Consider the following 27,299-nt stretch of genomic DNA (forward strand, 5'->3'; position numbering starts at 1 on the left):
GGGCCTCAGAGGGAGGGAGGGACGGAGGGAGGAGGCAGAGGAGGGGGAAGGAGACCCCCAGTGGCTGTGCTGGGGCCGGAGGCTGCGGATCCCTCTGGGCTCCACCGGCCAGCTCTGGGCGCTGTCCCTCTAGGCTCCTTGGACGTCTGGTAAACAGCCCTCCCCTCCTAGCCTGGACGCCCCCCTCCGCCCAGCCCTGGGCCAGGCCTCCTTGGCCCTCACTCCCCCTTGCACTCAAGGCTCCAAAAAGAAGGTCTCTCTCTCTCTCTCTCTCTCTCTCTCTCTCTCTCTCTCTCTCTCTCTCTCTCAGACAGGCAGATACACGCTGGGGCATGCCACCAGCCCACAGACACACACAGACAAGCCGGCTCATCCGCTGCAAGAACACGTGACAGATTCTCACGTGGGGAGACACGGTTCTCAGACACCCCAGACCTCACACCAGCATTGAGATGGGCAAACACTACCGTGCCCTACCACCCCCGACTCCCACCTCCCCCAATCCAGATGCGGGTTAAAATCCCAGTGCTACTGTTAGTCCTGTGGTCGATGGCAGGTGACACACTGGGCCTCAGTGTGTCTCTCTGTGAAATGGGAACGAATAGGAGCTGTGTCCCTTGGGCTGGTCAGTAGGAAGGATCACCTGGGTCCAAACAACACATGCCAGCACATGGAGGTGGCATGCTGGCTGAAATTGCATCAGCTTGCCTCTCTGTGCACACCGGCTGTTCTCACCAGGGCACATTAGCTCTGCTGCGTGTCTGCTTGGTGTCCCTGGGGACTTGGCATGTCCGGTGCCTGCGGGGCTGGGCACCTGGCTCTCTGCTTTTGGCTGTTTCTCATTGGGCCACCTCCATCTCCTCCGGATGCCTTTGCTATGGGCCCCCTCCTCTCCTCTCCCGTCTCCACTCAAACTCAGACAGCACCTGCATGGCCCTCCCTCAGCCCTGCTCAGCCATGGCTCCCCACAGTCCTCAGAGGTCCCTTGGTCCCTCGCCCTCTGCTTGCCTGGGCTATCTCATCCATGTCCTCCCCCTTTTAACCCCAGCCCCCGCTCTGCACTGAGCCTCCTGCACATCCCTCCTCCCCCCCCCGCACCAAGTTGTTATATTCTACAGAGCTTTCAGTGTCTCCCCTTGCTGCCTGGGCCCATCTTGTCCTCCCTGGCCTGGCCTTCCACCCTGGGCTGTTGGACTCCGCTCCCACTCAGCAGTCAGAGGAGTATTCCACTCCCAGGCCAGAACCTCTTCAGGCTCCTTCCCTCCTTTCTTAAAATGATTTACTTATTCATTTTTTGAAAGATATATATCTATGTATCTTTATCTATCTATATAGATAAGCACTTAGCCATCACGTGCAGTAGCAGCAAGCTGGATCAGAAGCAGAAGCTAGCTGAGACTTGGACTGGGACGCTGATACGGGACTCTGACAAGTGGTGGGCCAATTTGCTGTGCCACAACACCAGCCCCTCCAGCTACTCCTAGCTCTCCACTCGTGTGCACCTTGGCAGGCATTGGGTGATGGCTGCAGTACTTAGGTACAAGCTTCCAGCTTTGGCCTGGCTTAACCCTGGCTGTTGTGGGCATTCGAGAAGTAAATCATCAGGTGGAAATCTTCACCTTTATATCTCTGCCTTTCAAGTAGATGGAAATAAAGACTTTTTAAAAATGTGGCCCAGCATGGTAGCTCAGTGGCTAAAGTCCTCTTCTTGCATGTGCCAGGATCTCTTTTGGGCACCAGTTCTAATCCTGGTCGCTCCACTTCCCATCCAGCTCCCTGCTCGTGGCCTGGGAAAGCAGTCGAGGACAGCCCAAAGCTTTGGGACCCTGCACCCGAATGGGAGACCTGGAAGAGGCTCCTAGTTCCTGGCTTTGGATTGGCTCAGCTCCAGCCGTTTCGCTCCACTTGGGAAGTGAATCAATGGACAGAAGATCTTTTTGTCTCTACTCCTCTCTGTACCTCTGAATTTCCAATAAAAATAAATAAATCTTTAACAAATAAATAAAAATTAATAAAGGGGCGCTGGCACAGTGGCATAGCTGACTATGACAATGCCTGCAGTGCTGTCATCCTCCTGTGGGGACTGGTTCAGGTCCTGGCTGCTCCACTTGCAATCCAACTTCCTGCCAATGGTCTGGAAAAGCAGAAGAGAATGGTCCAAGCACTTGGGCCCCTGCACCCATGTGAGACACCGAGGAGCAGTTCCTGGCTCCTGGCTTTGGCTTGGTGAGACCTGACCATTTGGGAGGTGAGCCAGGAGATAGATGGAAGATGTGTCTTTGCTTTCTCGTCTCTTCTCTCTCTGGAACTTTGCCTTTCAAATAAATAAAATACATATTTACACCAAAACAACTGAGGCATTTTTGGAGGAGCAGAGGTCTATTTATTTAGATATGTGATAGATTCCCACCTCCCTAAGACTTACCACACGGTGCTGGGTTCATGGCCAACATGGACCTGTGCATTCATTCCCTCAAGAACCAATTGCTGGACCTGGTGTGATGGCTCAGTGGCTAAATCCTCGTTTTGCACACGCCAGGATCCCATATGGGTGCTGGTTTGTGTCCTGGCTGCTCCACATCCCATCCAGCTCCCTGCTTGTGGCCTGGGAAAGCAGTGGAGGACAGCCCAAAGCCTTGAGACCTTGCATGTATGTAGGAGATCTGGAAGCATCTCCTGCCTCCTGGCTTCAGATCGGCTCAGCTCCAGCCATTGCAGCTACTTGGGGTGAACCAGCAGATGGAAGATCTTCTCTCTGTCTCTCCTTTTCTGTAAATCTACCTTTCCAATAAAAATTTTAAAAACAGTTTTCTAAAGAACTGTTTGCTGAGAACTGACTCTCATAATACAGGAGGCTGGCACTGCAGGTGGCAGCCTCACTTGTTGTGCTACAACCCTGGCGCCTGGCGGGGGGAGCGAGGGGGGGGTGGAAACGCTATTTTAGAGGATGTTTAGGGAAGGCCTTGCTGAGGCTTTGACAGAATGGACGGCCAACACGTGAGCCAAGGCAGAAGAGCATTGCAGGCAGGTAAAGGCCCAGCAGCAGGCCTGTGCCGAGCTGACCTCCAGGGGGTCTGTCTGGCTGGAGTAACAGGAGAGCAGTGGGGAGCTGGCGTCCGCAAGGACCTGGGCCTGGCCAGGACTCAGCTCTGTCGTCGGACGGGAGTCCCTGGTGGACTTTGGGCAGGAAACATTACTTGTTTTATTTTTAAAGAATCTCTCAAAGGCCAGCAGGTGAAAAGTTGAGACATTTTAACTTTCTTTTTAAGCTTTATTGATTTAGAGCTCAGCACGGTAGCCTAGTGGCTAAAGTCCTTGCCTTGCAAGCGCCAGGATCCCATATGGGCGCCGGTTCTTGTCCCGGCTGCTCTACTTCCCATCCAGCTTCCTGCCTGTGGCCTGGGAAAGCAGTCGAGGACGGCCCAAAGCCTTGGGACCCTGCACCTGTGTGGGAGACCTGGCTGCTGGCTTTGCTGAGCTCAGCTCAGGTCACAACCTAGCTGTTGTGACCACTTGGGGAGTCAATCAGCAGATGGAAGAGCTTTCTCTCTGTAAAATCTGACTTTCCCAATACAAATAAATAAAAATGTTTTCCAAAGAAAGAGGTTTATTAATTTATTGGAAAGTCACAGTTAGAAAGCAGGGTGGAGGGCTGGGGGCAGGGAGGCAGAGATCAATGTCCCATTGCTGGTTCACTCCCCCTGTGGCCATATCGGCCGGGGCTGGGCTAGAGCAGGAAGCCTGCAGCTCGATCTGGGTTTCCCACACGGATGACAGCGCACTTCCAAACAGGTGCTCATGTAGGCTGCTGGCACCGCAGGTGGAGGCGTAACAGGCTGTGCCACAACACCGACTTCCCAACAGAGGGATCGGGACCTGGCCACTCCGCACTTGCGTGTCACTAAGTATGAAGCCACGAGGAGCCCCCAGATCTGCTAATTCCCCGTTTGCAGGAATTCCTGGGAATGGAAAGACATTTTCAAGGATGTTCCAAAAACACATCATCTGTCAAGTCCATGAAAAATTATGTGGGACAAATGACTTGGCTTATTAACGGAATGAGTAGCGTGCCAAAGTCTGGAGAACACGGAGTCTGAAACGCTAAGAGGCTTCTCGGAGTTTGGGTCCAAACTTGAATCAACCAACTGAAAAGCACACAGCAGAGAGACAGGAATTCCGACCAACACAGAACTGCCTATGTAGCTGATGTAAAACAAAACAAAACAAAAAAACAAAAAAACAGGTACTTGGATTTTGACTTTGATTTCAAAGGTAAAATTTTGGCGCCTCACTCATGGTGTCCACATCCATAGGGGGGCTGGTTCGGGACCTGGCTGTTCCACCTCTGACCCAGCTCCCTGCCGATGTGCCTGGGAAACAGTGAGAAACGGCCGTTAGTGCTTGGGCTGCTGCACCCACGTGGGAGAATGGAAAGAAGTTCCTGGCTCTTGGCTTTGGACCAGCCCGGCTCTGGGTGCTGCTGTCATTTCTGTAATTCTGCCTTTCAAATAAAAAATAAATAAATAAAATCTTTAAAAAAAAAAAAAGGTAAAGCAGGGAGAGCATTAGTAGGAAATTTTGTCAGAAGTGGAGCAGTGAGCCTGGTGTGACAGCCTAGAGCTTAAAGCCCTTGCTTCATAAGTGCCGGGATCCCAAATGGGCACCAATTCTAATCCCGGCTGCTCCACTTCCCATCCAGCTCCCTGCTTGTGGCCTGGGAAAGCGGCAGAGGATGGTCTAAAGCCTTGGGATCCTGCACTGTATGGGAGCAGTCCTTGCGACCTTGAACCCATGTGGGAGGTCCAAAAGCAGCTCCTGGCTCCTGGCTTCTGACCAGCTCAGCTCTGGCCATTGCAACCATTTGGGGAGTGAACCAACAGGTGGAAAATTCTCAGTGTGTGTGTGTGTGTAACTTCTTCTTTCTGTAACTTCAGCTTTCAAAGAAAAATTTAAAAAAATATTTTTTAAAAACTGTTGAGAAGAAAAACATGTCCTTCATTCTTAGAAATCTGTATTTAATTATTATCTGGGCCTTGCTATCAACTCATCCTTAAAAACTTGTACTTGAGGGCCCAGCGCCATACCCTAGCGGCTAAAGTCCTCACTTTGAACACGCCAGGATCCCATATGGGCACCGGTTCTAATCTTGGCAGCTCCACTTCCCATCCAGCTCCTTGCTTGTGGCGTGGGAAAGCAGTTGAAAACAGCCCAAAGCCTTGGGAGCTTGAACCCGTGTGGAAGACCCGGAAGAAGCTCCTGGCTCCTGTCTTTGGATCGGCTCAGCACCAGCCATTGCGGTTGCTTGGAGAGTGAATTATCAGAACATCTCCCTACCTCTCCTCCTCTCTGTATATCTGACTGCAATAAAAAAAAAAAAAATCTTTTTAAAAACCTATACATGAGTGGAAATTAGCAAGATTAGGATTGTTGGAGGAGGCTGGGGGATGGGTTACGGGAGTTGCGTTTGGAAACTTTCTTAGCAGGTCGTTTAACACACAGGCTTTCTCTGGGAAGGGTCGACAGGAGAGGCCAGGACACGGCTGGGGTCTGTCTGTGTGCTGTGCCTCTGCGTGCTGTCTGCCTCCTCACTCCCAGCATCCCCAGGGGCTCGTCTGTTGATTCTGGGCTTTCCCTGGCTAGAGCCCCCTCTCTACTCCCCCTCAGGACAGCCCGGTCCTCCCCTCCCTCCCTCCCTCCTCCACATCTGGTACTGATGTCAACAGCCAGGGTGGGCGGGGACCATGTTTTTCAGTTCCCGCCCGGCCTCAGGGGAGGGGCGGACTCCCCCTTCTGCGCCCGACTGATTCTGTCACACACCAGGCCAGACACAAACATTTATTGCAAAATGAGGCGGGGGTGGGAGGGACATTGGATCTGGCTTCTCCCCTCACACTGGGACCCCCCACATGGTCATCAAGGCCCTTCTGCTGGGCTTTGTGTGGACCTGGAGGCAGAGGAGGGGCTGGGGTCAGGGAGAACAGGGGTCCCGTTTGAGCCGGTTACATAAGCAGGGCTGGGGGCTGGGTGGGCGTCTCGCAGACCAGGGGTCTGTTTATCTGGAGAATCTGTGATCGGGTGTTTGGAAAGGGGCCCCAATAGCAATGGTGTGGGAGCCTCACGTGTGCCTGGCTGTGTGGCCTTGGTGGCCGGGGGTCACTGTGCAAGGGGGTCCCGGCGCAGGGACACTCTCATTTCTCACTTAACCGAGGAGGGGGCATGTTGCTTTTTGAGTAGGGCACCTGGAGACCCTGGCATTGATGGGGGTTGTGTGCCATGGCCACGGACATCTGCTTCTGTGACGTTAGGGGTGGGGGACGGGCAGCTGCGTGTGGTGTACAAGTCCGTGTGTGGCTGTGCCAGCTGGTGGAGCCAGCCTGGGCAGCAGCTGCCTTAAGGCCCTGGTGGCTGTGGCCGGCGTGTGGCAAAGCCTGTGACAGCTGCCTGGGCCAAAGGCGCGTCAGTGTGGGTTGCCTGCAGTGTAGACTTGTGGCTCCAGAGACATAACTCCACCCTTGTCCCCTACCCGTCCCAAGTAAGGATGGAGGCCCCATCCCTGCCATCACCACCACTACCACCACCCAGAGCTCCCCTCTCTTCAGCAGGTGCACTCGGTGCGGTGCGCCGGAGATCAGCGGGGCCGCACTTGCAGCTGGAAGGTGGAGGGGACATTGAAGAGGCCGCTGACAGCAGGCTGGAGGCTGAGCGCTGTCGGCGGGCACGGGCTGTCCAGGGAGAACGCCTGAAGGATGGCCGTGAACAGCAGGAAGAGCTCTGCACGGGCCAGGCCTTCGCCGAGGCACACACGCTTACCTGGGAAGAGAGTAAGGGCCGTGGGGCTGAGCCAGGCCAGGCCTGGGGGGGAAGAGACAGTGGGTGGTGGGCAAGGGGAGGGGAGTCAGGGCTCCCGAGGGGCAGCCACTTTACCTAGGGAGAAGGGCAAGAATGCCTCGTGCTTCCGGAACCGTCCCTCGTCATCCAGGAAGCGGTCAGGGTTGAACTGTTCCGGCTGCTCAAAGACCGTGGGGTCCTGCAGGACAGAGCCAAGGAGGGGGAAGACCTCCGTGCCCTAGAGGGAAGACAGTCACGTGACTCCTCAGTGGGGACGGCGGGTGGGGTCAGGTGTGGGGTGCTCACGAGGTCAGCACCACCGAGGACTCTTCTCTGTGATAACCCAGGTGTTGCGTTCACATGTGTGCGCTGCACACTGACCGAGAAGCTGGTGTGAATGATGGCGTGGAAGGGTGGGCAGCAGGATTTCCTGAAATCGGTGATACAAAAGGTCTTCAAAACATGAATTTAAAAATTTTAAAAGAGTTCAGGGAGAGCTAGAGACCTTCCATACACTTGCTTCACTCCCTAGTAAGAGCTGGGGCTGGATTGGTCCAAAGCCAGGAGCCAGGAGCTTCATTGGGGTCCCCTATGTGGGCGGCAGGGGCCCAAGCACTTGAGCCATCCTCTGCTGCTTTCCCAGGTGTGTTAGCAGGGAGCTGGATCAGAAGTGGAGCAGCCAGGACTGGGATCGGTGCTGGTACAGGATGCCAGCAGGACAGGGCATTAGGCCACAATACTAGCCCTGGCTTTGCTCTTTTTTTTTTTTTTTTAATTTCCATGTGCACTGTGGGGAGCAACAGGTGACAGCTTAAGTACTTCTTTAAAAAAAAAAATTAAAGATTTGTTTATTTGAAAGGGACACAGGAAGAGGGAGAGACAGAGAGAGATCTTCCATTGGCTAGTTCACTCCCCAGATGGCCGCAGCCGCCAGGGCTGGGCTAGACAGAAGCTGGGATCCAGAAAACTCCATCCATATGTGTGGCAGGGGCCCAAGCACTTGAGCCATCTTCCGCTGCTTTTGCGAGGTCAGCAGCAGAGCAGCAGGGACTCCACGTGGCCCGGCGAGGTGGACGCGGGCGCTGCAGGCAGCGGCCTCACTCGCTGTAGTGCAACATGAGTCCCCAAACTGTGGGTCACCCCCACCCACACGGGTGTCTGCAGTGAGTTCTGGGCTCCCGGCTTTGTTGTGGCCCAATCCCAGCTGTTGGCAGACAGTGAGGGCGTGAACCTGCAAGTGGAAGATCTCTGGCTGTTGTCTCATTGCCTTTCGAAGAAATGCAAAATGTATTCGGAAGGGAAAACGTGTTATTATGAAAAAAACGATGCATGGGCATCAAAATCTTTTCTACCAAAATAAACTTGCATCTTTACAAAAGACAAATTGGGAAAGCAGAAAGAAAGAGAGCGAGATTCTCTCTCCACTCCTCTCTGCCAACATGACCTTGGTGGTTGAAATTGGGCCAGGCTGAAGCCAGGACCTGGGACACCACTCAGGCCTCCCACACGAGTGGCAGGGACACGCGTCCTTGGGCCATCCTCTGCTGCTTTCCCAGGCACATCGGCAGAGAGCTGGATCAGAAGTGGCTGAAACTGGTGCTCACAGGGGATGCCAGCAGAGCAGGCAGTGGCTTAACTCCCTGTGCCACAGACCTGGTTCCTAAACTTGCCTTTTCATTCTATTTGCATACATTTTTTTTGGAAGCACCCTGGTATATATATATAACTGGCACCCTTCTCTCTTTTTCTCTCTCTGTCACACACACACATACACACACAGAGTGAAAAAGTCTAGGAGGTCAAATATTATAAATAATATTTGTTATGATCAACATTATATCATAGCATGAATATCCTATCATTACTATTGAATAATTATATAATGATTTATAATATAATGATGGTGAAACTAGGGCCCAGAGAACTGAGGCAAGTGGTCCGCAGCGGCCATTTGGACAGAGCCGACCTTGCCATCATTCCGTTCTGCTTGGAAAACACAGGCTGTGAGTTCAAGTCCTGCCTCCACTGCTTGCCGGCTGGGCAGCCTTGACAAGCGTTCTTAGTTTCCTCATGGGTACAGCGACAGAGTTGCTTTGAAGATTAGATATGTGTGCCAAAGCTTCCAGGGGAAGACCCAGCATACAGTGTCTGTTGGGATACAAGATGCTGCCTCGGGGTCTGGGAGACATCTTCCGCCCTCTGGTGGTTGTGAGCATGAACTACTCTCGGATGAAGAGCCACAAGGAGGGAAGGAAGGTGTGCACTGGGCCACCAGTCAGGGTCCTGACAGCCTCACTTCTCAAAGTCCTTGTGGCAGTGTCTCCTCATCTGACTGTGCCAGCCACTGCCGGAGGAGGCAGCGTTAGGGTGCCTGTGGGTCAGATGGGGAAACCAGGGCCCAAGAAATGCCAAAATGCAACAGAAACGTATCAGGAAGCAGGGAGAGTGAAAGTCATGGGCGCGGAAGGAGGGAGGAAGGTGCAGGGGGTACTGCAGGGAGGGCATAGAGCAAGAAAGGGGGTGTAGTGGGCACCAGGTGACCACAGCACTTAAGACTCCGCCAGGGACACCTGCAGCCACTGCCCCCACTTGCGATCCCAGGAGGCAGCCAGCAGCGGGAACGTGCTGGGGTCCCCACCACCCTCATGGGAGACCCAGGTGAGAATTCCCGGCTCCTGGCTTCTGCCTGGCCCAGCTCTTACAGGGATTTGGGGACGTGAAGCAACGGATAAAACATGTCACATCTTGCTGCGCGTCTCCTTGCCTTTCAAAAAGAACGACAAACAAAAGCTGCAACAAAACTGACTGTCCACGATACCCACCTGCGGCAGGGTGTACCCTCGGAAGCAGGTGGTTCGCGTGAGCGCACGGGGCACGCCCATGGGCAACAGCGCCAGCAGCCGCTGGGCTTCGTGTAGTACAGCATCGGTGTAGGGGAGACGGGCACGGTCCGCCAGGCCTGGTGCCCGGCCTGCGCCCAGCTCCCGCGTCAGCTCTTCTTGCACACGCTCTGCACACAAGACAGAGGCAGTCAGAGGAGGCAGGGCCCGGTCACCTCCTGCACTGTCTCAGGCGGCCCAGTCCCTCAGGCACACATCCCGGTTCCCATAGCATGCCTGTGAACCTTGCTTTTTTTCCCCTCTTCACCAACGCTACCAGCTCCTGAGCGCCACCTTGTGATCAGCTGCTGGCCACGACAGCAGGTGACACAGCCGCCTGGCCCTAGAATGCTTGAGATTGGGGGGTGAGGGGGGACACACCCCGAGCCCTGCCCCTTCCTCACCGTGGCGGGTTCTGCTCCCCCGAGATCTGACGACCCCATTTTTCAATCTCGACCCCTCTATCTAGGGTCTTAGGACTTCCTTGCAACCCCTCCACCTCCAAGGGCTGGCCCAGGAGCCCCACACAAATTGCTTCAATTCCAGCTCCTTCTGAATCCTTCCTGTCCCCATCTCACCACGTGGTGCTTCTGCCCCCCTGCCAGAGATCTGCCCCCATGCCATGCTGGATGCCGCCCCGTCTTGTCCTCCACTCCTTCCACCCGAGTCCCAGCCCCAAGCCCACGCATTCTCACCCCGGACTCTGGCCCTACCCAGCTGTTCTGCTTGCAAAATTCTCCCTCCCCAGCCCTCGCTCCTGTTCCCTAAGCCTGGCAGGTGCGCACGGCCCTTACTGTGAACCTGAGGGAACTTCAGCAGCAGGAGCAGGGCATAGCAGATGGTGGCGCTGACCGTGGACGAGCCAGAAAACAGCAGGTAAGTGACGGTCATCAGCAGGTTCTTCTCCGTGAATTCTGTGTTTCGGTCTCGCTCCTCCTGGGTGAAGCCAGATCACAGAGGGCTCAGAGAGAAGGCAGGCTGCAGGGAGCCAGGTACGGGGTGGCATGCCGCGTGGCAAGGGAGGGCTTCGTCACAGAGTTCAAATGAACATTCGAGAAGGTCAGGAGGCTCTCTTTGGCTAAACTGCTTTTAAAAAGATTGATTGGAAAAGCAGAGTCACAGAGAGAGAGAAGGAAAGACAGAGAGAGCAAGAGGGAGAGCGAAATCTTTCCGCTGTTGGTTCACTCCCCAAATGGCTGCGATGGCTGGAGCTAAGCTGACCAGAAGCCAGGAGTCAGGAGCTTCCTCCAGCTCCCCTGTGTGAGTTCAGGATCTGACGACCTGGATTGGAAGCTGGATTGGAAGTGGAGCAGCTGGGACTCAAACTGGCGCCCACATGGGATGCTGCCGCTGCTGCGGGAGGTGGTTTTACCCTGTATGTCATAAAGTCAGCTCTTTAAAATGCTTTCCAAAAAAGTTTTTTAAAGCTGGAGTTACAGGGCCACGTGTGATGACTCAGTGACTAAATCCTCGCCTTGAAAACTCCAGGATCCCACATGGGCGCCGGTTCTAATCCCGGCTGCTCTGCTTCCCATCAGCTGCCTGCCTGTGGCCTGGGAAGGCAGTCAAGGACGACCCAAAGCCTGGGGACCCTGCACCCGCATGGGAGACCTGGAAGAAGCTCCTGGATCCTTGCTTTGGATCAGCTCAGCTCCAACCATTGCGGCCACTTGGGAAGTGAACCAGCAGATGGAAGATCCATCTCTGTGTCTCTCCTTCTCTCTGTAAAATCTGCCTTTCCAATAAAAATGAAAAATGTTTTAAAAGGGGAGTTAGGGAGAGAGAGAATCCTCCAACTACTGGTTTATTCCTCCATGTGAGCAGGGCCAGGATGAAGTCAGCAGACGGGGCATCGCCTGGTATCCCATGTGGCTGACAGGGACCCCAGGACTTGAGTCAGCTCTCTAATGTGGGACGTTGGCTTCCTCAACTGTGGCTTAACCTGCTGTGACACAGCGCCAGTCCTGGACAACTGACTGATTTTGAGTCATCCCCTCTGCCTCCTGGGAAGCTGGGGTCAGGCACAGTTACACACAGGAAAGTGATGGGGTCGTCTTAGCTGGTGGGCCACATGCCCACCCCTCTGTAAACTTCAGAATCCTTCATGGTCCATGCTGACAAGTTGCACATCTTCTCCAATGCTGACAAGTTTCTGTGGTTTTGATAGTGCCATTTGCTTTAATTGACAAGAACATTTCAGGGCTGGTGTGTGGTACAGCAGGATAAACTGCCACCTGCAAAAAATATCCTTTCCTCCACAAACAAAAAAAAGGATGCCTGCATCAGACTCCATGGTCCCACATCTCCACATTACTCCAAAATTTGCACAGCTCCACCTGAGTCATTTCTTTAGGAAATTCATTCTTTTTTTTTCTTCAGATAATCAATTAGTTTTATGGAAGTCACAGAATGGGTTTTGCTAGGACCATTTGAAATTGCAAAGTTTCAGGCCTGGCACGGTAGCCTAGTGGCTAACCCCTCACCTTGCACAAGCCAGGATCCCATATGGGCATCAGTTCTAATGCTGGCTGCTCCACGTCCCATCCAGCTCCCTGCCTGTAGCCTGGGAAAGCAATCAAGGACAGCCCAAATCCTTGGGACCCTGCACCTGCAGAGGAGACCCAGAAGAGGCTTCTGGTTCCTGGCTTCGGATCGACTCAGTTCCAGCCATTGTGGTCACTTGGAGAGTGAACCAGTGGATGGAAGATCTTTCTCTCTGTCTCTCCTCCTCTCTGTATATCTTCCTTTCCAATAAAAATAAAAATAAATCTTTTCTTTTTTTAAATAACAAACCAAACAAGCAAGCAAAAACAGAAGCAGAGCAGACAGGATTCAAACTGGCCCTCCCATCTGGGATGCTGGTGTCCCAAGAGGCAGTTGAACCCACTGCACCACGGTTTCCTAGCTGGATGTTGGTAATTCACAAAACGCTCCCAGTGTGCATAGCGGGGAGGAGTGCGGGGGGCAGTGAACTGATGGTGGGAGTAGCTGGTAGAGGACCCCAGTCACAGGACCTGAGAAGAACGGAGGGAGGAAGAAGGGAGAAGAGCCCCCAGCCTCAAACACATCGCAGGTACAGAGCAGGGCGAGGCGGTGAGGACAGAGCGCTGGAAGAGTCAGAGAGGTGAGCAGCAGACCGGGAGATGCTGAGGCCCCGCAGGTGCACCTGGCCCCTCCCACGCCCCGCCCCTTCCACCTTCTACCTGGGCCATCTTCAGCAGGAAGGCATCCACAACGTCACGGGCGGGGCCTGTGGCGTCCAGGCCCTCCTGGTGCCGGCGCACCTGCCGCACGGTGAAGGCAGCCAGGGTGCCCAGGTGGCGGAGGAGCAGCTGTGTCTGGGGGCTGGGCAGGGGCCGCAGGAACCAGGAGAACATCTCGTAGGTCTGTGGGGGGCAGAAGGAGGCCGCTGTCTTTAGGGCTCCGGAGGAGGGTCTTGGCAGGGTGGGTGGGTGGGTGCAGAAGGCTCCCGCCCACTCACCTGGGCCCACGGGGAGCTGGTCCCCCTCAGGGTACCCGCAGCCGCCCTCACCACAGCCTGGAACTCTTCATCGTCGTAAGGCATGCGGAAGCCGAAGAGGAGGGAACAGGCAATGTTGGAGGTGGCCTGGCCCAGCAGCAGGGAGGGGTCAAAGGGACGTCCTGGGAAGAACAGAGGGCGGGGATAGAGCCGAGGTGGAGCGTGCCCCCAACTCTCTCCGAGAAGCGCCAATGTGCAGGCACGTATCAGGGAGGGAGACTGAGAGAGAGAGACAGAGACGGGGGTCCAGAAGGACAGCCAAGACAATGCCAGGGGAACAGAGAGAGAGGACAAGAGTCCAAGGGTGGAGGACCCCAGCCCGCTGGCCACAGCTCTTGTGCGCGCAGGCACAGGCGAGGCTGGGGTGACGCCCACACCCGGGGACGGCTCCTCCCACCTGGGTCCCTCTGGGCTCCCCACTGACCCTGGAGGTCAGGCCCACACCTGGGGACGGCTCCTCCCACCTGGGTCCCCCCACTGACCCTGGAGGTCAGGCCCACACCTGGGGATGGGTCCTCCCACCTGCACCTCCCTGGCCCCCCTGAACCCCCACACTGACCTTGGGTCTTCAGCAGTTCCTCCACCAGGTTCTGGGCCTCTGCCTGGATCAACTCCTCGCCTTCTCGCTTTCCCATGCCCACATCCCGCAGGGCCAGCGTGGTGAACCGCCTCAGCTGCCGCCACCGCTCCCCATTGGCAAAGAAGACCCCTGCGTGTGTGGAAAGGCAGAACTCCATGAGGGGACAGCCCCTTGAGAACCCACTGGCAGCCCAGGCCCACCAGGCCTTCGCCCCTGCAGCTTCCCCCACCTGCACCCCACCCAGTCCCTGTTAAGGAATTTCCTGCATCCTTCAAGCTTCAGCTTGGATGCCACCTCCTCTGGGAAGCCTTCCTTTCTCCCTGCTCTCAAAGCTGCACTGTCTCATTACAGACCTGCCTCCCTCCCCTGCTGTGAGCGAGGGCCCCTTGTGTGTCTCTGACACCTCTGGGTGCGTCCCAGTGCCAGAGCAGGGCCAGCCGCTTTTCCTGTCCACCCTCACGCTTTGGGAGTTTGGTCCTTCTGTCTGCAACACCTCCCACTCTGTGTCGCATCCCTTCCAGGCGGACTTCCTAGATAACCCCATGCCTCCACACACACCTCCTCTGTATCCCTAACCGGCTTCCCTCATCCTTCCTGGCCCGGCCCCCTCTGGCTGCGCCTCCCTTAGCTCAACCCTGACCCTGAGAGCTGCCACTGTCAGGGGGACACAGACCAGCCTCCTGTGGTCTTGGGGCTGTGGGGAGCAGGACAGGGGTTGGCCCCGGGCTGTGACCCTGCAGCAGCCAGCATGAGCTCCCTGATCTGAGCCCCATTCCCCACCCCACCCTACACAGAATCATTGACATCAACACCTGGTCATCCTGAGTGGCAGCAGGTGCTGGCGGCTCCTGACTCACCATGGCCATCAAAAGTCGGGTCCAGCGTCACCAGTGCTCCCCGCCCAGCAAAATCCTCAGCTTGACCTCCCAGGGCCTCCTGCACGGCCTCATGCCCCACCAGGACCACCACGCGCCGCCAGGGGCCCAGGTGCACGGTGAACACCGGCCCGTATTTCTCGCTCAGCTGCATGGAGGCACAGAGGCAGGAAGCAAAGCTGGTCAGCGGCTGCCTCATCTAGCCCAGGTGCCACCCCTTGGGGCCCTGGCACTGGAGGGGCTGTTGGGTCAGGCTTCTGCTCCCTCTCCAGGAACCCTGTCCGACTACCCTCAGGCAAATAAACAACCCCCGTTCTTTTTGTCCCAAGCTCCCTCCCCTGACACATTTTTCAGTCCCATTTCTTTGCTTTGGGTCCTAATCTCTGACCGCAGGGACAAGCCAGAACCAGCTCTGGGCTCAGAAATTCTCACAACATCCCCTCACCCCTATCCCCCAGCAGGTGCTGCAGCACACCTGCCTCCAATCTCACCACCCACCCCACCCACCCTCCCACTTCTCCTTGGGCTCTATTCCCAGTTCTTCAGCACGGGGAAGCTCTTAGCACTATCACCCCATGCCCCCCAAGGTTAGGAGGCCTCACACCAACTTCTTTGTGGTTCCTTGGCATTGGAGGAACAGCACCCCAGTTCCTTCCATGAAGACCCCTCCTCTCCTCTCTCTGCCTCTTCCCATCCCTCCAGGACACTACCCTACTCCCCGACCCCCCCTCCCCACCCTCCCGCACACACACTTTCAGCTCTGGCCCTGTAGACTCCTGTGCCCCAGGACCCTCGCCCCTCACCCCATCCCGACTCCTTCCTGGGAGACTCAGAGGGGCTCCCTCTGGCCTGGCGCCCCGGTTTTCGTCCTTATCCCTCCTGGGGCCCTGGGGCCCCGCCCCTCACCCGCAGAAGCCCGGGGTACAGCCTCCCGGGACGGAGCTGAAGCAGGTTTCCCAGCAGCGGCAGCGGCCTGGGTCCCGGGGGCAGGTAGCTTGGCACCCGGGGCAGCGCCAGCGTCAGCAGCAGCAGCAGCAGGAGCAGCAGCAGCAGCAGCGCCCAGCTGCCAGCCGCCTCCATCCCCGCAGGTCCGCTGGGTCTCGGGCTCCCGGCGGCCGCACGCGTCTGGGCGGGTTAGGGGTGGGAGCCGAAATCAGGCGGCGGAGGCGGGGCCCGGGTCCTCCTGCCCGCCTCCAGGCGCGCCTCTCCCCGCCGCCCGCGCCCCCCGCTGCCGCCTGAGGTCGGGGTAGGGGCCACGCACCCCGGAACGGGTCCCCCAAGGTTTGCTCCGAGGTTTGCGCGGTGCTTAACAGCGCCTCCGACACCCCAGCTGCGGGAGGGTAGGGCAAAGACAAACAGGAGGAACCTGATGCAAACCCGAGACTTTGCCCTCCTGCGGGTGGCCACACCCCGCGCCTGGCGCTGACCCCGCGCCGCCCTCCGCGACTCCCAGCTCCCCTCGGCTCCCGGGCACGCGAGCGAGCGCGCGTGCGTGCGTGCGGGTGTGCATGTGTGTGTATGTGTGCCAGGGAGTCTGTGACCTCTTCCCGACCGGGAGGGATGGTGGGGACCTGTAACCACAAGAGTCTGGGGTCCCGGGCAGCGCCTGGGCGGGCCCTGAGTCATTCCTTCATTCACTCAGAGACGCTTCGTGCAGTGATTGGCAGGCGGGGGAGGCGGGGAACTCTAAAATGAGGCTAACTCCTAGAATTGAGCAGGAACTGACATTCTGTGAAATGCACTGGTGTCCGCCCGCTCCTAAAGCTGTTTTTTTTTGGGGGGGGGGGGGAGTTCGTTTTTGCACGCTCATCCATCAGTTGACTGGTGGCTGGCGGTCCTTAGCTGGCTTCAGGATGGGAGCTCTGCCTGGAAAGACAGGCTCCGACCTCCCACCTCTGACAGGCGCTGAAGGTCAAGCAGTGATGGCATCCAGCAGGCCTGTGCAGTGATGCTTCAGCCAATCCCCCAGAGGTCGGGGTTGCAAGAGCTTCCGGATGGCTGGGCTGGTGGAGGCTCTTCCTACCACCTCCCTCCCCCGCCGGGTTGTGGAGCCTGAGAGAGCACGCAGCTCTGCCTCTGCTCCCCAGCCTCTCCCCGCCTGAGTCCTTTGTCATCTCCCCTTAGCGTCGGGGCAGTCAGAGCCGGCACAGCTGTTTGTCTGAGTCCTGGAGGCTGTGGCAGCAGGTGCACTGTATCCCAGCGAGAGAGTCCTTGGCATTCCAAATGGCATCTGAGGTCAGGGGTCTGAGAGCCTGGAGGATCCAGGACCTGAGCCTCTTTGATCTGTGGAATGTGGGACGGGATGCTGACTTCAGGCAGGGCGTGTGGGGTGGGAGCTGAAGCCAGCAATGGCAGCAGCAAGATCACCTGTCTCCTGTGAGGGAGACGTGGTTGAATGTGTAGTGAGAGAGACCGAGGCAAAGGGGAGGTGCTTTTTTTGTTAATTGTACTTTTATTTGGAAGTCAGAGTTACAGAGAGAAAGCGAGACAGAAACGTCTTCCATTGGACGGTTCACTCCCCAAATGGCTGCAACAGCCAGAGCTGAGGTGATCTGCTCTGAAGCCAGGAACCTCCCATGTGGGTACAGGTCCCAAGGCCTTGGGTCGTTTTCCACTGCCTTTTCCAGTCCATAAGCAGGGAGCTGAATGGGATGTGTGGGCAGCCAGGACGAGAACCAGTGCCCAGATGGCATGCTGGTAACGCACTTTTTTCCTGTTATACTGGGATACTGGACCCTGAGTCTTTTTCTTTTTCTTTCTTTTTTCTTTTCTTTTTTTTTTTTTAAGTACTCAAGTGTGCTGATGCCCACAAGTGGGTATATGCCAGTTCTAAGTCAGTGTTGGCTACTGTTTATCCTTAGATCCTTGTTGGCATCTGTAAGTGACACACTACAGTATTATTTCACAAGCCAGACGGGGTCCTGGTCTTGAGCAGGCACTCACAGCCACATGTAAATAAAGCTGAGATTAGATCATTTCAGGAAGTGCCAAGGCCTGCTGTACAAGTGTTTGTGTGTATGGTAGAGGAGGTGGGGGAGGGAGGGATGGGTTTGCTGCAGAAGAATGCGGATTCTCAGACCCCTGGGAACCAGGGTGGTCTGGCTACCCCTGTGGGTGGTTGCTGTGCCTGGCGCAGAGTGGATCCCGGGAGTCTCTGGGGCTGCCTGGCAGGGCCCTGGGAAAGATCCTGCATTTTGTTTCCAGTGCAAAGGGGGAGCAGTACGGAGGGCCTTCTGCCCTTGGAGATTCCGCCTGGGTCTCCTCCGTGGGTGACAAAGACCCAGGAATCCGAACTATGGTGTCGCTACTTGCCAGGACACACGGTGGCGGGGAGCTGGAGCGCAGAATGGTGCCGCCCTTTGAACAGAGGGGACGTGGGCATTCCAGGTGCTGCTTGGTCGTCCTCCAGGGCTGCCCCCATTTGACGTTTCATCACAATAAACCTCCCAAATCTACAACAAGCAGCCGGTGTTGTGACACAGTGCGTCAAACTGTCTCTTGGGACGCTAGCATCCCATGAGTGCACGTTCAAATCCTTGCTGATTTACTTCCACACCAGCTCTCTGCTGATGCACTGCGAAGGCCACAGATAATGGCCCAATGCTTGGGCCCCTGTGGGGGACTGGATGGAATTCTAGCAAGTCTTTTTTTTTTAATTTTGTGAATACCTGTAAAGAGAGAAAAAAAATCCTCTATTTTCCAGAGGTTCTATACTTGAGTCTGTGGAATAATCTAGAGTAGCCAGAATAACAGCAGGAAAAAAAAAAAAAAGATTGCATTGCCTGCAGCAGGTGTCCTTGAGTTCCGCGGACTCTGAGATGGGCCGGGTGAGTAAGGTTTACGCAGCCTCCTCCGGGGCTGTGGACAGGAATGGGCGACTGAGGCGGGGCATGAGCCAAGAGCGAGCAGAGGGGAAGACACAGGTACAGGTGCTTGCAGGTGGAAAGTCACCCAAGAGACAGAAGTTTTCTCACAGCAGCGGCAACCCCCACCCCCGTCCCTTCTGATCCGTAGGATTTCCATCAGAGATGTAAATTTCCTTTACAAAGGACAGCTTTTCTGATCTACTCCTGTGTCTGCAGTTTCTCAAAATAACCAGCTCAAAATACCCCCGAGGAAGGATATTTTGGGGTGGTACATTCTGCTCTCCTCCTGTCATCTTTAGGGGTGGCATGTACTGAGCCCCAACAAACACCTATCACCCAGATTCTGCCAGTAATTTTTTTTTTCAATAAGAATGTATTTATTTGAAAGGCAGCCACAGAGAGACAGAGATCTTCCATCTGCTGGTTCTCTCCCCAGATGCCCCTAATGACTCGGGACTGGCAAAAACCAGCAGCCCTGACCTCCATCCAGCGCTCCCGCGTGCGTGGCGGGGACCTTAACCACGTGAGCCCTCACCTGCTGCCTCCCAGGGAAGCGGAGCCCCCCAATCTGAACCCAGGCCCTCTTGGCTGGGCTGCAGGTGTGTCAAGTGGGGTCCCAGCTGTGGGGTGAAGCACCTGCTCTGTTCGAGGGAGGGATGCCAGCGGAGGTAGAGCTGGCAGGGTGGCTGGACCAGCTGGGTGTGAAGGCAAAGGGAAAGGCGGGTTGATATTCCCTTAGAAGCAGAGCTGGTGTCAGGCAAGGAGGCTCATGGGAGTACAGGAGGGAGACTAGCAAAGGCGATGAGCGGGTCTGTGGATCCTGGATGGAGAGGGGGCACGTTGCTTAGCAACACACATCCTCCCTGTCGCTGGACTATGCCGTCATCGGCGCCACGGTGGGAGACCAGCGCCATTGACAGAGGGGAGGAACCAAGGGAGGGAGTGACCCAGGCAGCTGCAGAGCGGGTGATTTTGGGGTCCCCTGGGTTCCCCGGAACAAGCAGAGGAGGAACTGAGAACTGGAGACTCCTTCCTGTTCCTCCCCACTTCCTCGAAGACCCCAGAGATTCCATGGACCCCAAGAGAACATGTGGTCACGCTCTGTCTTTCAAAAATACTGATTTACTTAGAAGTTACAGAGAGGAGGCAAGAGGTAGATGTCCCACATGCTGGTTCATGCCCCAAATGCCCACAACAGCCAAGGTTGAGTCAGGCCAAGGTCAGGAACTCAACTGAGGTCTCCTACACGACGGTGGAGGCCCAGGGACCGAGTCAGCAGGCTGCCACCCACAGCGCACACTATCAGGGAGCTGGCTGGCATGCAGAGGCCGAACTTGAACCAGGCACTCCTGTACAGGGTGCAGGACCCCCAGGCTGTGTCCTCACCCCTGCTCCCAATGCCCACCCCAGGCATGTTCCTGAGAGAAAGAACCCTGGCCTGGAACCCAACTTGCACAGACTCGGGGAGTCCCGTGGTGAAGTTACAAGTTCCTGAGCCTCCAAAGACTCCAGCACGCGCTTGAGTTGGTCCCAAGTCTCTGGGCTGTGCCCGGGTGTGGGGCTCGGGGTCAGCCGGCTCACGCTCTCCCCTTGCCCCATATGTGCGCCTTCTTTTCCGTGTTCCCCCATTGGCCATGCGGGCCCTGGCTCCCCGCCTACAGGCTGAGGCTGACTGCAGTTGAACATCCCTTCAGGAGAGACCCCGCAGCTACCCTACAGCAGAACCAGCCCCCTCCCCAATCCCAGGTCCTGCCTCAGCGGATTCCTATAGAACCCTGTAGAACCCTATAGAAATACTGAGCCCTTAGCCTCCACACAGCAAGCCTTGCCGGTGATGCGTCGGTTGTTTTCTTCCCCTGAAAAGCATCTTCCGTTTGATTGGCTTCTTTATTCTGTCCCTCCTTCCTCCCCTGCCCTCCACCTGGTTCTGTCCACGAGGGCAGGGATTCGTGTCTGTCCATCACTGCTCTATCTGCCAAGCTCAGCAGGGTGCTGCACATACTAGGTGCTCAGAAAACATCTTGTTAAAAATCAAAGACGAGGGCCCAGCATGGTAGCCTAGTGGCTAAAAGTCCTCACCTTGCACACGTTGGGATCCCATATAGGCGCTGGTTCATGTCCCGGCAGCCCCACTTCCCATCCAGCTCCCTGCCTGTGGCCTGGGAAAGCAGTCGAGGATGGCCCAAAGCCTTGGGACCCTGCACCTGCGTGGGAGACCCGGAAGAAGCTCCTGCCTCCTGGCTTCAGGTCGACTCAGTTCCAGCCATTGTGGTCACGTGGAGAGTGAACCAGAGGATGGAAGAGCTTTCTCTCTGTCTCTCCTCCTCTCTGTATATCTTCCTTTCCAATAAAAATAAATAAATCTTTTTTTAAAAAAAAATCAAAGAGGTTCATGTAATATGCAAGTTTGTACAAGGTGTTGACAACACAATCCAGGTTCTTAAGTCTAAAGAGCGAAGGTTCAGTCTCTTCCTTGTGCCTGGACAGATCCTGCTGAGTCATCCCCAGAGGGCCCTGGCCGCCCTCCCAGGGGATGCCTGCGACAGCTGTGCATGGCCAGTCCCTGCTGTGTGCTCTGCAGGTGGCCAGGCCCGTGCTGCTGCTGCTGGTGTCGGGGGGCAATGCGGGCAAAGGCTTACTGCGGGGTGTACAGGAGCCTTAGCTCCTTCCTCTCAGGAACTTTCTCTGTCTGCTCTCTGCCATCTTTCTGGTGCTCCACTCAGCCTTGGAACTGGACTCAAGGGCAAATAAATTGAACCTGGCCTTCTTCCTGGTCCCAGCATGCAAAGGGCATCCCTGGCTGCCCATAGCGGCGGCAGAGGTAGAGATCTTGGATCTGTAGGTTTATTCCCCAGATACCAACAACAGGCAGGGCTGGACCAGGCTGAAGCCAGAAGCCCACAACTCCATCTGAGTCTCCCACGTGAGCGGGAAGGACCCAAGCTCTTCAGCCACCACCTGCTGCCACCCAGGGAGCTGGACCGGAAGCAAAGCAGCCAGGGGCTGCTGCACCAGGGGGCGGGGCTATACAGGGATCCCAAGCAGCCTCTTGCCTCTGGGCCACGTGCCCATCCCTCCTTGACCCTGATTTCAGTTTTGTCTCTTCAGCCCATCCTCTGCCATCCCCTCTCTCCAGGCCACCTCCCACCCACCCCCTGCCGTCCCCCTGACCAGAGATCTCAAATTTCAGCTGTATGCTCTGCAGTTTGTGAAATGGGATGAACGTTTATAAGGCGTCCTGAGCCTACTGAGAGGTGTCAGAGATGCAGGGGATGAGGGCAGGACCGGATGGGAGTGGGAGGGACGAAGGCAGGTGGTGCCTAGGAAGAGGCAAATCTTAACAGTTCTCTGGGGTAAGTCTCAGGAGAAGGGCTGGTGGCCTGTAGCCCAGCATTGGGAGTCAGGCCCTCACCCTGCTGAGCTACTAAGGGAACCTCAGAAACCTCGCCCGCACCACTGTTGTTCCCTGCCAGGTCACACTCGGGACATTGCGCCCTGACCCTGTACAACCTCCTTCGTGCACTGCCTCATCCTTGTCTCTTCGGCCTTTCTCTTTGCCCAAGTCCTCATCCTGTCCCATCTTCTTCTGTGCACCTGCTGCCTGAGGGTGAGACACAAGGCACGGCTTCTTCAGGAAGGCAACCATGAGCAAGAAAAACTTTTCCTGCTCCCTCCAGACCCAACCAGCATCTGGTCCCACGCTCCCTTACTTATTTATTTATTTATTTAGGCATGCATGTTGTGTAAATGGACGAGCCCTTACTTGGGGTGCCCAGTTCAAGTCCCAGCAGCCCCGCACTTCCCATCCAGCTTCCTGTTCATGTACTTGGTTTCCTGCCAACCCCATGAGCGCCCTGGGTGGAGTTCCCGGCTCTTGACTTTGCCCTGGCCCAGCTCTGGCTGTTGTGGGACTCAGGGGGTGGGAGATCACTCCATCTCTGAACGTCACTCTGCCTTTCAAATGAACACATCCTTTAAAATGGTTATTTAAAAAGCAATGATCTCAAGTTCGGCGCCAAGGACAAGTACTCAATGAAAACATGCAGCAAACTCCTGCACTGGGCTCCTGTGGACCAGGCATAAGATCCGTGTGGAGCTGTTGCAAGTTGACCAGATCTATCCCAGAAATGAGTCGGAGGCAGACTCTTAGAAGCTCAAGGCGTCTTTATTCAGCAGCCGGTGCTGACGATGGACCGTCTCGTTCTTCCACACGCAGGAGAGGGGAGCAGCCCCGACCGGCAGGTTCAGCTCAGCTTACATCAGTGCACAACACTGAAGTGACATGGAACAGACACCCAGGCAGTTTAAACATCATGCACCCTAAACTACCCTAACCAAGTAAGGGCCACATCCTGGGCCCGGCGTGGTAGCCTAGTGGCTGAAGTCTTCGCCTTGCATGTGCCAGGATCCCATATGGGCACCAGTTCATATCCTGGCTTGCTCCATGTCCCTTCACTTGCTTCACTTTCCCTGCTTGTGGCCTGGGAAAGCAGTCAAGGACGGCCCAAGGTCTTGGGACCCTGAACCCTGTGTGGGAGACCTGGAAGAAGTTCCTGGCTAGTGGCTTCGAATTGGCTCAGCTCTGGCCATTGTGGCGACTTGGAGAGTGAACCAGCAGATGCGAGATCTTTCTCTCTGTATCTTCTCTCTGTAAATATGACTTTCCAATAAATGAATAAATCTTAAAAATAAATAAATAAATCTTAAATAAATAAATCTTAAAAAGAGAGAGAGAGCCAAAGAAACAGATAGACAGCCAAACAAACAGATGAACAGATGAAGGGCCAAACAGAGCCTTCTAATTCTGTTTACAGAACACAGTTTGGGCCAATCAGCTTGCTGCTTACAGCCTGAGCTGCGAAAGGAAAGCAAAATCTCATCTACAGTAAGATAAGTACTCTCACTTCAAAGTTATGACAAAGGTCAGGTTATGGACGCGTCCCAGAAATGTTTCAGAAGACCTGGCCTTCTGTCACCATTTTCTATTGTCTCTGGACTGTCACAGAGCCTGGCACAGTGAAACTCCAGGTCACCGAACTGAGGCTATGTTGCCAACTATCCCTGCAAGAAACGGAGACGAAGAGGGTGCTGACTCATGTCCTGGCAGCTCCACTTCCCATCCAGCTCCCTGCTTGTGGCCTGGGAAAGCAGTCAAGGACGGCCCAGAGCCTTGGGATCCTGCACCTGCGTGGGAGACCCGGAAGAAGCTCCTGGTTCGTGGCTTTGGATCAGCTCAGCTCTGGCCATTGTGGCTGCTTGGGAAGTAAACCAGCCAATGGAAGATCTCTCTTTCTCTCTCTAAACCTGCCTTTCCAATAATAAGTAAATACATAATTCTTTTTTAAAAAAGATTTATTTTATTTTTATTGCAAAGTTGATATACAGAGAAGAGGAGAGATAGAAGAGGAAGATAGAGAGAGGAAGATCTTCCATCCAATGATTCACTCCCCAAGTGAGCACAACGGCTGGTGCTGTGCCGATCCGAAGCCAGGAGCCAGGAACTTACTCCAGGTCTCCCACATGGGTACAGGATCCCAAAGCATTGGGCCGTCCTCGACTGCTTTCCCAGGCCACAGGCAGGGAGCTGGGTGGGAAGTGGAGCTGCCGGGATTAGAACTGGCGCCCATATGGGATCCCTGTGCATTCAAGGCGAGGACTTTTAGCCACTAGGCCACGACTCCAGGCCCAATAAATAAATCTATTTAAAAAAAAAAAAAGGAGAGAGAGATGCAGAGAGGAGCAGGATTTTCCCAGTTTTTCTTTTGTGACGTTGAGGCAGCTGCCTAATCCCCCTTACAATGCAGGTGGCTGGAGCAACCTGATGTGAAGCCCTCCGCTGTTTTCCCAGGGCGCTGCCTCCCGGTCTCACAGGGACAAGGCGCTGGGAAATGAGTCATTTGCCCTTTGTTTGGCTTCTGTCTGTAACTGCAACCTCCTCTTGCCTGGCTCTGTGAACCTGAATGTCGCCTGAGTCCAGGATCACAGCGAGAACCAGTCAAGAGCTATGCGTGGCAGTCGCTTCATCCGTTGACAGGTGTGGACACCTGCCCTGCTGTCACCTTAGTGCATCTATCACTGACTCCTTAAACACAGCAGGTGGTCCTGGCAGCCCTCCCTCCTCTGATGCTTAACACTGGCTGCCAGGGCCTAGCGCGGTATCCTGACGTCTGGAATCCTCTCCTTGCATGCACCAGGATCCCATATGGATGCCTGTTCTAATCCTGGCAGCCCCGCTTCCCATCCAGCTCTCTGCTTGTGGCCTGGGAAAGCAGGCGAGGATGAGCCTTGGGACCCTGCACCCGTGTGGGATACCTGGAAGAGGGTCTGGGCTCCTGGCTTTGAAGCAGCACAGATCCAGCCGCTGTGGCTGCTTAGGGAAGGAATCAACAGACAGAAGATCTTCCTCTCTGTCTCTCCTCCTCTCTGTACCTTGGACTTTCTGATACAAATAAATAAATCTTTAAAAAATTTCTCTGCCACACACAATATTTGAGAAGAGGCTCTGATTTTTCAATTTTAATTTTGGTCAAGTCTTATTAATTGGATGCAGACATTTTCCTGCTACAGATGGTTTTTTTGTTTTTATTATTATTTTTTTTTCTGAAGGGCGGAGACACAGAGACACAGACACAGACCCTGATGGAGATCTGCTGCTTCGCTTCTCAGATGCCTGGAATAGCTGAGGCTGAAGCCAGCATCCAGCAACGCAACCCAGCTCTCCCACGTGGGAGGCAGGATCCGGCCACTTGAGCTGTCAGCCGCTGCCTCCCAGGGCGCACATATCCGCAGGAAATCAAATTGGCAGAAGACTCAAGCTAAGCACTCCTGTGTGGGCTGCAGGTGTTCAAACAGAGTTCTTTTTTTTTTTTTTTTTTTTTTTTAAGATTTAATTATTTTTGTTGGTAAGGCAGATTCACGGAGAGAAGGTGAAACAGAGAGAGAGAAAGATCTTCCATCTGTGGCATCACTCTCCAAGTGGCTGCAACGGCCAGAGCTGAGCTGATCAGGAGCCAGGAGCCTTTTCCAGGTCTCCCATGTGGGTGCAGGAACCCAAGACCTTGGGCCATCCTCTGCTGCCTTCCGAGGTCACATGCCAGGAGTAAAGCAGCCAGGACACAAACTGGCACCCACCTGGGATGCCAGCGTTTGTGGGTAGAGTTTAGCCAGCCATCAGGCCAGCACCCCCAGCAGGGTCTTAGCCACTGTGCCAAATGCCTCTTTTCCCACCAGAGAGGAGGCTTGTGTGTGGTGAAAACCTTTGCCCATGGGGCAGCAGGTAGCACGGCCTTTTACTCTTCCGGCTTAGGAGATGCTTCCCCTGCAATCTGCCCTGTTTGCCCTGCACTCTGCTTCTTGAGCTGCAGTCCCTGGAAAATGTTAACGGCTCTGACACAATGTTGCATCCGCTTGCCTCTCCTCTCTCTCTCTGGGTCTTCCCAGCTTCGCCCTCCGCCCCCTGGGGAAATCAGCACTCCCACATTTTTGGAGGGAGAATTCCTCATTTCTAATGCCTGAGCCGTGAGGGTCAGTGTCCTTCCTCTGCAGTGCTGGGCTTTGATCTGCCCTGCCCTCCCCAGGCGCCCAACCTGGGCGCCTCCGCCCCTGCGCCCTGCCCGCCGATTCCCAGAACGCCTGGCCTCTGGGCTTGCCTTGAAACTGCATATCTGTGCTTATCTGTCTGATGCAAATCCTGCCATGGCACAGTGGGCACAGGTACAGGCAGGAACACGGCTTGTCTGCTGGCCTCACCTCAGTGTGCCAGGGTCCTGCCACACCCACCTGGGTTGGAAGAAAGAGGCAGACAGCGATATCCAGGGAAGGAGAATGCCCCGTTTTGAACTATGCTGAGTAGCCAGTTGGCAGAGGGGGCGTGGCAGAGGGAGTGGGAGGCAGATCTGGGCAGAGCGGAGCTGCAGCTTATCAGTTCGAGGAGGAATGCTTGAGGGAGTGTGCGTGGAGAAGGCAGGGAGGGGGCGGGGTGGGGAGGCCCAGGCTTGGAGAGACTGGAGACTTCCAGCTTTTTCTGACCCTGGCTACGGCTTTTGAGTGTTCACATACTTGTTTTCATTTATTGATTTGAATGAGAGAGAGAGAGAAAGTTCACTCCCCACATGCCCATGACCATTGGAGCTGAGCTAGGCTGAAGCCAGGAAATGGGGGTCTCCATCCAGGTCTCCCCTGTGGGCGGCAGGACTTCAAGCACTTGAGTTGTCACCTGGGTGTGGGTTTAGCCAAAGCCAAGCCTGGAGCCCAGGCAAGATGGGATGCAGCCGTGTGTCAACCACAGGTGTCAAGCACCAACTCCTGGCCTGGCTTCTGTAGGTGGCATTGACCAGAGTGTCCAGCCTCTTCTTCATCTGTAAGTGGGGTACATGGCTATGCTGTCTCCCAAGGGGTTATCCGAGGGATGCACTGGGGTCCTCTCCCCATCGGGCGTGAAAGTTGCAAGCTTGGGCCTGGCATGATGGCTCAGTGGCTAACCCTTTGGCTGTAAGCACTGAGATCCCATATGGGCGCCGGTTCTAATTCCGGCAGCTCCACTTCCCATCCAGCTTCCTGCTTGTGGCCTGGGAAAGCAGTCGAGGACTGCCCAAAGCCTTGGGACCCTGCACTATGTGGGAGACCTGGAGGAAATGTCTGACTCTTGACTTTGGATCAGCTCAGCTCCGGCCATTGCCAGCCATTTGAGGAATGAACCAGCAGATGGAAGATCTTCCTCACTGTCTCACTTTCTCTCTGAAATCTGATCTG

At 55.4% G+C, this 27,299-nt stretch overlaps 1 protein-coding gene across 1 annotated transcript; it reads right to left on the reverse strand.

The window, feature by feature from the left end:
• Positions 1 to 6,628: 6,628 nt before the first annotated feature.
• On the reverse strand, positions 6,629 to 15,762 carry LOC121153844 (cytochrome P450 2S1). Its single transcript, XM_040976596.1, has 9 exons — positions 15,589 to 15,762; positions 14,665 to 14,830; positions 13,787 to 13,936; positions 13,189 to 13,349; positions 12,911 to 13,093; positions 10,502 to 10,643; positions 9,651 to 9,838; positions 6,925 to 7,066; positions 6,629 to 6,810 (listed from the first exon to the last, which is right to left on the reverse strand). Exons 1-9 carry the CDS (start codon positions 15,760 to 15,762, stop codon positions 6,629 to 6,631), a joined length of 1,488 nt encoding a protein of 495 aa, XP_040832530.1.
• Between the last annotated feature and the right edge of the window lie 11,537 nt (positions 15,763 to 27,299).

This window comes from Ochotona curzoniae, unplaced genomic scaffold (assembly GCF_017591425.1).
Source record: "Ochotona curzoniae isolate NIBS_2020 unplaced genomic scaffold, NIBS_Ocur_1.0 contig_2699, whole genome shotgun sequence".
In the NCBI taxonomy this organism is placed as follows: domain Eukaryota; kingdom Metazoa; phylum Chordata; class Mammalia; order Lagomorpha; family Ochotonidae; genus Ochotona; species Ochotona curzoniae.